The sequence below is a fragment of the Macadamia integrifolia genome, unplaced genomic scaffold, assembly GCF_013358625.1.
Source record: "Macadamia integrifolia cultivar HAES 741 unplaced genomic scaffold, SCU_Mint_v3 scaffold_68A, whole genome shotgun sequence".
Taxonomy (NCBI): Eukaryota; Viridiplantae; Streptophyta; class Magnoliopsida; order Proteales; family Proteaceae; genus Macadamia; species Macadamia integrifolia.
In genome coordinates, this window is record NW_024870673.1 from 159,024 (window position 1) to 172,053 (window position 13,030).

The 13,030-nt window shown below is 34.7% G+C and overlaps 1 protein-coding gene across 1 annotated transcript; it reads right to left on the reverse strand.

Annotated features, from left to right (window-relative positions):
- Window positions 1-8,762: 8,762 nt before the first annotated feature.
- On the reverse strand, window positions 8,763-10,075 carry LOC122071725 (polygalacturonase non-catalytic subunit AroGP2-like). The gene is made up of 2 exons (XM_042636114.1): window positions 9,981-10,075; window positions 8,763-9,871 (listed from the first exon to the last, which is right to left on the reverse strand). Exons 1-2 carry the CDS (start codon window positions 10,029-10,031, stop codon window positions 8,897-8,899), a joined length of 1,026 nt encoding a protein of 341 aa, XP_042492048.1. The 5' UTR covers window positions 10,032-10,075; the 3' UTR covers window positions 8,763-8,896.
- Between the last annotated feature and the right edge of the window lie 2,955 nt (window positions 10,076-13,030).

The following is a 13,030-nucleotide window of genomic DNA, read 5'->3' on the forward strand; positions in this document are numbered from 1 at the left end:
AGAGGGTTCGGTTGCCTTTCTTTAGGTTTAAATAGTTGAGAGATTCATTCGGCACAACAGTCTTTTTTTTTTCTTTCCTCTCAAATTTGTTTTTAGAAACGACGAAGCAAGTAGAACTTGTTTTGTCAAAGTCGTTTCTAAAATTGTAAATAAGCATAAATTTTGATTTATGTTTTTGGAAACAGGTGGAATGGAACAACTTTATCAAACGTTTTTTAGGTTGTTTCTCTGTTTCTGAAAACAAGAAAACATAAAAATGCCAGAAACAGAACATTGTCAAATGGTGCATTTGTATTGTAGGACAAAATACTCTTAGTAATGCAATCTCAGTAGATCCAGTAGTTAACAACAACCCCTTTCAATTCTACGGTCATGTATTTATATATTTGATATCTTGTCTATATGGGCATATTTGTACCATGTATAGATGTGTATGTATGTAATGTATCCATACAAAGGTGTACATGTGGGGGACACAAATTTTTTTTTTTTTTTTTGTGGTAGAAGGGACACAACCTTATGTACTTGTATACATCGAATTTGCAATTAAAAGTTTGATGACAAAAGTAAAACTCTGAACATATTCAAAAGCAACAAAAGGTTGAATCAACCCACAGCCACAGCCACACCTCACCCAACCTTGGTCAACACCCTAGCTTGGCTCGATCTGCACGTGTGAGTGAAAGGGCACCCCGAATCCAAATGGACACATGGGAGGAGGGAGACTTCCCTCCAGAACAGCATGCACTTATAAATTTATCCTCAAGCCCAGCTCAATCATTCTCTCAATTCACGTTTTTTGCTTTACAAGCACTAATCAAACACATAGACACAATATAATCACTCATTCACAAGCACATTCCTCGCAACCACATGCACTCATAGAGCACTTCACAAATATCCACACAACTTTGCAATTAAACACATCACACAAGAGACAAGTCTTAATACGGTTTTGATAGTGTGCCTACATCTATGTTGTAAATGATAACTTGAACTAAATCCCAAATCCTACTATAGTATGGTGCACAATCCGAAGTTTAAAAGTACCTATAACAAGGATTACAATTCCTAATTAATTTATGTAGCTACAACTACAAGGAATCGCCCCACCGTAACTTTATGTGGCATCTATTGCGAAGAAACTACGTACAAACTGTAATTAATTTATATAACTACAAGGAACACCCACCTACAATTTTATATGGTCTCTCTCTTAACTCTTTCCCCACCCCTCCATCTCCATCCTCATCTGTCCTTGAATTTTTCAAATTGCTTGAGAAGACGCTACATGGACATCATGTATTCGATGTAATAAACTTAGATCAATCGATTTGAGATCAGATACAATATATGAGGCAGTAATCAAATACATATATACTTTCACATTAACCCAATGGACGCACATGGCGGAGAGTGCCTCCAATTCATAAGAGAGTGGTCCACGTCCACATGACTAGGGAAAGAGACCAAGAGGAGAGCGCGTGTGAGTGCGCGTCTATTGTTCTTAATTTAATATTAAAAAATAATTTTGAAAAATTAAAATTGAACTTTCTATTGCAAAGCTGACGTCGCTACTTGGACTGAGATAGAGAAAGTCATATTACCACTTCGCCTCATGACTTTCCTGTCTGGTTGGCGCTTGCATTTTTCTCATACGCCGTCGTCATATCTTAAATATTACGTGCGTCGGGCGAGAATTCTATGCATGAACCTGTGCCTGTGGTGACTTTCCTGCTGGCTGGCGCTTGCATTTTTCACATGCGGCGTCGTCATGGCTTACATTTTACTTCCATCGGGCGGGCCAAGAATATTCTCAAATAAGGCAAAGCAAAGATGGGAAAAGATTGAGTCCCATGATAGGAAAATAATCCTTTGTTTTTCTCATCTCTGTTTTTCCTTGTTTTGTTACCTACAGAACGTGACACGTGGACAACTTTAAGATCAACGCACCGAATGTAATAATCCTCACCTAATCTTGACCGTTGGTCTCCTTATTGTCCATGTGTCACATTTTACAGGTAGTAAAACAAAGAAAAACAGGGATGAGAAAAACAGAGGATTTTGATCACCCATGGTAAGGGTGCGCTCGACGTCTCACTTATTATTATTCGAATGTTATTACAATTTTTTACTATTTTTTTTTTCCAATGTGCATATTCCATCAAAGCTGTTCATACTCATAATTATAGTATTACCACTAATTGAAGGGATTTATATTTTAAAATTCAAATTAATAAAGAATTAGCTACTTAACGTGAAAAAAAAAAGGGTTTAAGTGGTTAGTAGGTAGTGAAGAAAGAAGAATGGCACAAGCCAACCACGTGTGAAAGATGTTCAAAGTTGAATTAAACACCTATCACTGTCACAAAAAAGACTGATAGACTTCTCACACAAGACCATGACGTCTCCACTGACAGTTTGGTAAGCGTGTGGATCCCACATGATTTTGATATGCTGCCACACAACCCCATTGTGTTCCCAGTTATGTCTCTATCTTCAAATTTGTGAAATGACATTTTTACCCTTATTTTTTGGAAAATTAAAATTGAATGTAAAGAACGTAGGCCACGCTTCCCCATAAAAGTATGAACCCCACGCATGTATTTTGATTTTTTTTTTTTTTTTTTAATCTATTTTGACAATGTAGATTCACATGGATTGATTCCTTTTTCAAACCACTAATTGATGGTAGTGTACAATTTCCTTCCTACACTGGTAGTGTGAAAACCTCTCTCCAAATAATAATATGGAAAGGGGTACCTCTCATAAAAATAAAAAAAAATAAAAATAAAAAAAAAGAAAAAGAAAAAAGAAAGAAAGAAAGAAGGAAGGGGTGATCATTTCATTATCCTATCTAAGAAGGCACAGGTGGCATTAATTGTTGGGTAACGTTTTTTTTAATTCTTAATAATAAAAAAATTCCTCATGTTGATGTCCTTATTTTGCACTCTCATTGGCATCTACCTTAAGTGGAAGGAGCATGATTAGGCAACAATCCCTTGCCCTGTATTATTATTAATGATTGAGTTTCTTATTTGATTTTGTAGTGTACAAAAAGAGACGAGAAGGATAAATATAGGGAGGCACTAGCATATGCTATATAACTTGGCAACATTCTTTCTTTCTTATTAACATAATAATCATATATTAGGATGTTAATCTCATAACCTTCTCCATATTAACGATTCTTAAAATTGGATTCAGTCCCATCTAATAATAAGAGACCGTTGGATTCCATTCGTCGGTTGCCTTAAGTAATCAAACGTTCAAATTAGTCCAACGTTCTCAGCTATTCAAATATCTACAAAGACATAAATAATTAAATATATCACTTCTTATTTTTCTTTATAATTGTAATACATTTTTTTCACAAATTATAATTATTGTTGTGGAAACAATGTCTTAGATGCATCTGTGGCAAAAGCGGGTTATTGGTTTCAAATTTTTTTTTTTTCTCTGTAAACAATCTAATGGATGTATGAGGACAACACTTTAACCCTGTTCTCTATTGATAGTGAAGTAATATTACATCTCACTGAGAACGTAGGCAATCTTGTCAACCCTCGTAAAATTGTTTGTATTTTTTTTTTTTTTTTACATTGTTTTAGGGTTACATTTCAATAATATGAGTCTTGGCAAATCTGAATCTAATCGATCCTTATTGGTCTTTCACTTATGGATCCCATAAGAATCTTGTTCCATTTACGACAATACATAGGGAGGTAGAAATTATTAAAAGATGAGTCCTTCAACACTCTTTTGTTAATTAAGACGTGTGGTTGAGCAATCATTCGTGATGATTTAGACACTTTAATTTGTGGTGGGTTATCAGTCTCCTCTTAGTGTTAAAAATGTCACTTTTGAGATTCAGATCTTCTCAAATGCGCCCAACGTCCCAACACACATTAGATGACTAAGAGGATCTAGGCACACACCCCCAGGTCCGCCCAACCATTCGATGCGCATCGGAGAGGATTTTGATGCCCCTCTTGAAAGCCAAACTAGTTAGAGAAGGAATCCTTCTAGCCTAAAAACTTCGATTGGAAGTTGAATGTGACTCAATTGAAGTATAAAAAAAAAAAAAAAAATCAATGCCATCAAGGAAGGCAATACTACATATATTGATGACATTTTGCTTCTTGCCTCCTCTTTTTTTTTTTGGCTAACGTCAGGTATCCGGGTCTTTGGCCTGACTAGTCCCGTGAGCCCATACTAATCCCACAATCGAATGGACCAGGTCATATCAGGGTTGAATGAAAACCATTTAACTTTCATTGAAAGCAGTGAAGAGCACAAACATCCCTGTGTGAGTGGTCCAAGGTGTGCTTAGTGAGAGTCGAACTTAGGAAGTCCGAGTTTATGGCTCATACCAAATCCATTGCTTACCAACTGTGCTATCCCCTTGGGTTAATCTTGCCTCCTCTTCCTCCCTTGTTTCCTTTGCTAAATTCAGAATGAGGAGCTCCTTTGCTGTTAGTTTCTCCTCTTGCCCAGTTTTGCATGAAAGTGATGATTTTGGTGGATCTTCTTTTCTTCTTAATGAATATTTTACTTAATACCCCCATTCAAGAAAACAGAAAAAAAAGCTGCTGAGTTAGCTTTGGCTAAGCTTAAAACAAATGCTTATTTGAGTTGTTAGGTAAACTTAAAAAAATGTTTATTTTCTTAAATAAGAAGTTAAACAAATGCTTTTTTTTAATCATACCTTGGGAAGATTTTTAAATTGTATAAGCTCTTTTTTTAGAGGAAGAAAAGAGCACATGGGTTGATGAAACTCAAAGACTCCATTTCAAAAGGACAAACAGCCCTAATTTTGGCATGTTCTAAAATAGTATATTTTAATCTAAGTAAGTACTCAAAATAAGTGATTAAATTAATCTTTATCTAATATACATTTATTAAAATAAACCTAGACCAATGAACTTAAGTCGCCGTCGCCATTAGTACATCACCCAAGGTGATTGTTTTTAGGGAAACTTATGATGGTATGTTCACACTTCCTCTCTCTATGCCTAACATGAAATGAAGTCGCTGCCCTTAAATGTACGAAACTATTCTATTGCTATTGGTGCACTCCTCTACATTACTTGCTTAGAAAACCTTCTTCCATTTTTTAATATCTAAAAAAAACTATGATAATGCTCGCCTTCATTTTTTTTCCCCCCTTTCACTTACGAAAAGCGTTAGAATAAGTAATGTGGATGCCAGATCAGTTCTAGAGAGTGTTTATTCTATTTTCACATTTATTCACATGTTTCCTTTAGATGCTTTATTTAATTATTTGATTTTGATGTGGAATTGCATCGGCCATTTGATTTAATCATTGGGGTGATGAAATCAATGCACGAAAGTGCCTCAATTTGCAATATAGCTTAGTGGGAAGAAGGCAACTATCATGTTACCTTGGGAAAAATATAAATGGATCAAGACAAGATATGAGTAGATCTTCAACCAAAAAAAAAAAGAAAAAAGATATAAACAATCCATATTCAAATGCTCCAATGAAATATGCAAAATCTTCTTTATATTATATCCACTTATCTAGCTCAATCTTAATTTGTGATGCCATTTTGTATTTATAATTAAACATTTACAGGAAGATAGCTATCTAAGACTTCGGATGTATCTTTATATATCAATGGACTATTTTCACCTATTAATTGAAGTTTTTTGCTTAGATCTTCAAGTGGTATTTCACGAGCTATTCCAGTTTATTTTACATGGTACGCTTAGTCTCTTCGTTATCCTCTATAAAATATTTAACATGATACGCATAGTCTTTTTGTTGTCCTTAAAATGTATATCTACATGTATACATAAGAAGGAGTGTTGTAGAGGTGTAGTCCTACATTTCGACCTTAATATATCTTCATATACTGTTGGGCTATCTCCACTGCCTAATGAGAGAGAGAGAGAGAGAGATTAATAATGGAATGGTCCATCATTTCCCCATTGAAGGTGATAAAAATAAAATGTTGGGCTTTCTTTGGGCCTTCGACTGAAACATTAGAATCCAGAGTTGGGCTGAGCTTGGATTGATGCCTTGGGCATCTTGAAATATTCTCAAGCCCAAGCCCCAAAAAATCTGTACAGAAGCCAAGCCTTTTATGTAAATATAACCATTTACATGGCATACCTACATGCATTATATAGTATAAATTATTACAATAATTATAGTACTTATCTACCATAGATAAAGAAATATTATTGGAATATTCTATAATCCCTTGGGTCAAGTAGTGAATATGCAATAAATACCCCCAACGTAAGTGAAAGAGAAGGTGTCAATCACATGGGATGAATAAGTACTTGGGTCTTCCTAATGAATTTACAAAATTATAATCAAATCTTTTTGCTGATATCAAGGTAAGGCATTGAAAAAGATGAATGGTTGGAAAGGGAAACTGTTAACAACAAAACCCTAGTTATGCCATGAGCACCTACAAAACCCTATTTATAACATCAATATTTAGGGACAGTTGGGTCCCATGTCTCTCCAATAGGGAATTCAGAATGTGAAACCCTTAAATTGCTCATTAATGAGCAAAAACATCCTCTTTCTCGGATGGTCGGGAGGCCATCGGGACGCGTGCCCAAATGCTCTCAGCCATTTGATGCTCACTGCAGAGAATAATCATGAAGGTTTCTGAACTCATTGATAGTTCAAGAAGGTGCAGAAAATCTGAAATCATTAATCAGATTTTTGACACTCATGAAGCAGAACAAATCCTCCAAATCCCATTATCTTCCTATTATCTTTGTGTGTTAGGAAGGATAAATAGGAGCCACAAACAATTATGATTTATAGAAAAAACCACCATGTCAGTCTGGCGCAAGAAACACTCAAACTGTACAGGGTGCCAAAAGACTGTGCCACCCTGCTTGACGTGCACTGGATATAATACCGTGCATCCTCCCGTTGGCTCTCTGGTCCGGTGTTTCTTACACTAACAAGGTTCTCTTGCCCTTTACCATATGGAAAAGAAAAGATATGTCACCATTGTACATATTGTTTTTTGTTACTATCACATAATAAACAATGGAATTGACAGTGACATTCTCTCTCCTATTATGAACATGTGGGCCCTATGTGAACCCATATGAATAATACTGCTTTTCAATCCTTCATTGGTGTAGCATGTAGATTCTTTCTTATATGATCTTTGTACGAAATCTTCTACCTAAAAAAAGATGAAAAATTACTTAGAAAACCCTCCCCTCTGCGATTAAATCAGCTTGGATTGGGCTCAGGATGGGAATACTCAGACCTGGTTGGGTAGGAACTGCTCTCACAGTTCTTGGGTTGGGCTTGGGCTTGGTCTTGGGCTTGGGCCAGTCCTCCATCGCGCACACTGCCCACCTCTATATAAAATGTTTCCCTTATGGAGCATTATTTTCCATCACACAAAGAGTAAATCTTATGAATTTGTCTTGATCTTCTGGTTCTAAGTTTTAAGTTAAGTAAATCCAACAATGATAGAAGCAGTTGAGCCAACCTTCCCATTGAAGCTAGATTATCAAACAAAGGCCATCTCCATCATCTTTTTCTTGTTTTTGTCGGAACGAGGAGGACATTCAACACCCATCTTTTCGATGTCTCTTTTCTTGTATTCTACTTAAGTGCAGGTCACAATCGGAGGGTGGGGATCTAGAGGAAATTTAAAGGGAAGTCCATTATTGATTCGATTAGTAATATCGCTTTCGGTGTCACAATCTATATCATATTTGGATAGAACGGATTTTTAAAAATTGAGTTCATGGTTTTAAATCTATTCATCGGATCTATGAATCAATCTTCTTTGATGTTCATGGGTTTATTTTTTTTCTTTCCTCCAATTTTTTAGGGGAAAAATTTTCTTGCACTTTGGTTGAATATATTAATCATTCAAGGGATAAAAAAACTGTATCTTATTGAATTTGTAGTAGAAAATTTTGATAAATGGCCAACCCAGGCCAATCCAATGACCACGTCACCTTATATGATAGAAAAACTAAGTGGGCACCCAAGGAGTTGTTTTCTAGACCATATTTGATCTTATAAGTCTGCCTAGAATCACTCATATTCATTTTCCATATTGCTCTGCTCGAGACTCAATCTTGTTGACCTATAATGAAGATGGCAGCGCAATTGATTCAAATACCCCAAACATTTCCTATACCTAATTTTTGCTTTTCCCCGAATTTACTAACTATATGTATGGCATGCAGCAAGTCACCATTTGCCTTTTTTTTCTTGTGGGGTGGGTGGGTGGGTGGCTAAAAGATCATTCTTTAGAAATAGAGCAATAAAAAAGAAAAAAACCAGCTATATGGAGAAGCCAAAAAGAAATAATCAATTTGACAACCTAAGATAAACACTGTCCAACCTTCAGCATGACCATCAGCAGGGAGCACCTAACCAGAAGATTAGCATAATCTAAACCTTGGTCTATTCATTGCATCCATAGCAACTTCCTAACATATAGGTGTTGTTAAAGATTCGGAGAATGACGAAGTCCTCGTCTTTGCAGCTTGTTTGGCTTGGTAGTTTGTCATAGGGTTAGCCTCTCTGAAGCATTGTGTATTCTTCCTCGTTGTAGATTGGAGAAAAGGTTCCAAATATAACCACCTTTGGAAAGCAAACCATGGAATACCATTTGCTAACTCTTAGCCTTTTTTGTGTACTCAAAATGCTTAGAACATCATGAAAACCAAAACAAAACAAGGATTACACCTTGCCATGAACATCAAATGAAAAACGAAAAATTATACTATACAAATGAAAAACAAAATTATATTGAAACTTGAAAGACATGACAAGAAAGCCAGTCATTATTTATTCTTCAAAAAGCATAAGCGGTAACATGTAACACAAACAATGGAACTGGAAGATAATCAAATTTTAAAATGCTGATCAACTTAAAGTCTTTGTCCAAACCATTCCATTTTCATTTATCCAATGGCAGACTTCAATTAGTCTTGGGCCAAAACCCAACATCTTAAAAGCAATATGGCTTGGATTCCAAGTTGATGTGTCATAGTGGCATGCCATGATTGCATGATTCACTTTCTTCCGAGCATGTATGTCAACTGCATATATTTTCACTTTCTGAAAAATATGGCAATAATAGACTTGAAATATGAATGGCTGACTATGACATAAGACTGGTGGTTCAGAGAGGTTACCATGGATGAGTTTCACAGCTCCAATTGTGACTTTCTCATAAGATCCTTCTATGCTCTCAGTACTCCATATACGTACATGGTGCCCTATTTTCTCGGCAACAAAATCGATGAGATCCTCAACAGAAGTTGCACAAGTGCATTGCTCTCCTTGTATAGGGCTCTTCTCACATATCTCAAGGGTGTCTCGAATATATTCATCCATGCTTGATTCATCCACCACACCAAAAAGCTTGTTCAACTCCTTGATCCGGGCAAAAGAAAATGGGATTTTTGATGTCAAAGGTCGTGGCAAGAATGATTTATATGACAATGGATCTCTTAGATCAGGGATAGTTATTGAACGTCCCTCTTTCACCATTGATTCTCGAAAATATGGCAATCCTCCTTGGCTGGCTACTGACAATGTTGTTTCATTTGGAAGGCCTTCATATTTCAGTTTTAAACCATTCCATTGGGCTATTGGTGGTAGGGTTGTGTCGTCGTTTGTCTTTTTCACTAGTACATTTGTAGAACAAGCTACATTAGCCTGCTTACAAAACAAGTGTAGGTGGGAAGCTAATTGATTTTCCTCCATAAGTTTCATAAATACTACCATTTGATGGAGGCTTAATGGAGAAGCTTTTGCAGCAAACCAATATGGAGGTTGTGGAAGACCGATATGCTCTTCCCAGTACTGTGAGAAAGAATTTTCAGCTTGATAACTCTGCAATTTCATTAAAAAAAAAAAAAAACCAAATAAGAAAGATAAAACAAGAACAAACAATTCCTACATTGCAGTGAATGGATAATGGAAAAGACATCATTTTTCTTACACTAAAGTATGCTGGTATCATAAGTCCAAGCAACAAAATGAGATGTGGCATGGTGGAACTAAAATAGAGAATGGAATAACTGGGGTTTGTGCCTTTGTGGTAATGAGTTAGGAAGGGCATATGAATTTATATAAAGGGAAAATTTTGTAGTACCAACAAATAAAAAGAATGGTGGAGGGGGGGTGGTTAGTCAATACCCTAAATGGCTAAACGTATTTCGTAATATCCCAATTTCCTCTATGAAAAAAATGAAATATCTATCTTTTAAGACTGACGTTAAAGAAAATTTTGATCTTTGTCCTTCAAACCTATTGAAAACTTCATCTCTCCTTATGCCTTTGTTAAAAAAAACTGGCCCTTATGCCCTCAAAATCTTAAATACCAAAATCAACCCTCAATTCTGCATCATTCTCATAAATCCAGTTTTCTTATTTGCCTTTCTTATATGGCTATATCTTTCATGTAAGTTTAACCTTCATATGAGTTTGTGGGGAGATCAAATTCCCTTTGGTCATGGTTCAAACCCTCTTTGCGAATAGTCCACCAAGTGCCAGAAGAAGAAGAAGAAGAAGAAGAAGTTGGTTGAAGCAGTAATTTTAGCATTCGAAAGCTTGAGGGGAGTAAGGAAGTAATTTGATGCAAATGCCGATAATAACATAACGGGGCATTTTCCCTATCTTAGAAAAAATTGTTATAATTCAGCTAACTTCACTTTTTTAAACAATTTTCAAAGAAGTAATTAAACATAACAAAAAGTCAAATTGATCTGAATCATTTTGTTTTATTATGAAAAAATCAAATCAATCTGAATCAGTTTGTTTTATTAGGTAAAAGGGTTTCTATACAGCCAAACTAGTTTTTCCATAACTGTCATATGGTAATTTCAAAATTTTCATAGTAGAGTATAGTTTGGATCCACCACTTATCAAATTTTAAAGTCAAATTCATCTTACATGCCACTTATATTAGTATTTATTTTTAACAAATCTTGAATTTAGATTGAACATTTAAAACCTTATATTGTCACATGGTCAAATCCTATAGGCCCCAAACTTAACATTTAAGTAGGGGTTCTTGACCCCCTGCCTATCCACAAATTTGGGCTTGACCTGATTTGCAACATGACAATATTTAGGTGATGGAGAAAATTATTGCTCTAATAAAGCATCTCAGTTAGAACTTAAAATTTGTGGTCATGATCTCCATATGATGATTCTCAATTTTCAGTGTTTTAACCCAATCTATTTTTCCCACGTTGAGATATAATATCATAAAAATTGATAAAACACAACTGTGAGAGACTTCAGGCAACCACTAAAAATACAAATGTAGAAACTATATCATGATGAACCATATAATAGAGATAGAGACTGAAATTTTGTTTACATTGCACTTGTTTTTATATGGTATTTCAATAATACAAACTTTAATGATATGTAAATCTCACAGTACAGGTAGGACAAGGTTAGGTAATGGGATTACCCTTCCCAAAGGCATCTCAACTATGTGTTCAACTCTATCCATAACAAAATTCATGTATAACTCTAACTATTGGAGCCCCCTCTAAAATTGCTAACAAAGGTAACAACGTAATTATTAAACTCACTAGGTTTTATAATTACACACACTAGGGCTATGTTTAGTAGCCAAGAGAAGAAAAGAAAAGAAAAAAAATACAAAAATTATAATTTTTTCTTGCTTTAAAAATTTCTCTTTGTGCTTGATATGTCCTTATCTAAGAGAAGATGAATTTTAAAATTCCCCTTAGGAATTGTGAAGTTTTCTTTTGCTCCAACAAAAAAAATAATCTTACCAAAAACACATGAAAACTTGAGAAAATATAAAAACTTTTTTTTTTTCTTCTCTTCTAATGGTAACCAAACATACGTACTTTTTTAATTTTCTCATCATTTCATTTCATTTCTCCTCTTTTCTTTTCCATTCTTTTCTAGATTCTTTTTTCTTTTCTTTTCTTCTCTTGGCTACCAAACATAGCAATGACATAAGGCATTAACAATAAAAAATGCTATGAACTCAACAAGTATTTCCCACCAAAAAGGCAATTGTAAATGAAAATAAGAAAAGTTGACTAAGAAAAGCACACTCAACAAATGGACTCAAACATTCTCATATTAAAAGTGTTATATAGATCGCTTAATTCCTTTGACATTTGTAATTTACCAAAAATTAGGATGTTAGAAATTCGAAAACAAATTTGGTTGATGTTCTAATGTTTTGTTTAATTAAGAATATATTTTTTGTGAAGAACCTAAGCCATGCATTCCTTAGGTTAGAATAACCTCCCATATGGTTGGTTCTAGGAATGATTCATTGCCACTTGAGGAACCAATTTTGAGACTGTCGGGTCAAAATGCATGATTGTGGAAGGCAATTTTTGAGAGGTGAGAAACTCAGAAAAATTAATAATAGCAAAAAGTGGTAATAACAAATTAGCCATAGAAAATATAACATAATTTTTATTCAAGGAAATTTTGGCAATAGATATATTAAGATATGTCTAATATAGCAATATGCCAAATTTCTATTTTAGTAGGCTCTAGAGGATATCTCTAGATTGACACCAAGTCTTGCCACTTGAAATGATGATGTGACAATTTTGACCGTATGGATATTTATAAAATCTTATAGGGTGGCAATGTGTTACGCATATATCTTTCCATGTATGGCATATTCACTTTTATTTTCAGCTGTCAATTTTTAAAATATTATATATTCACTGTATTTTCAAAGCTTTATTTTTTCATATGGTCATCTTCTAAAACTTGACATGTGAATAGAAGACCTAGGAGACTCTACTTGTCCACAAAATTTAAGCTCAAAGTGACATATCCAATATATTTGTAATAGTCTAAAGATATTATTGGACTACTAAAACTTCTACCAAGGTTTATAAGTATGCATTAAGAAAAAGATATATATTTTTTTCTTATTTCTCTTATCTTGTTTCTACCCCTAATACTAAGTTGAATACTAATGCCAACTCAAATGATTACATGCAACCTCAATATCTATTCCACTGTCTTCTCCCA

Excerpts from the sequence above, each read along its gene's own strand:
- LOC122071725 (XM_042636114.1), bottom strand. The coding sequence starts at position 10,031 with ATGCCACATCTCATTTTGTTGCTTGGACTTATGATACCAGCATACTTT. Across the intron at positions 9,872-9,980 it reads TGATACCAGCATACTTTAGT|AGTTATCAAGCTGAAAATTC; the intron begins GTAAGAAAAATG and ends ATGAAATTGCAG.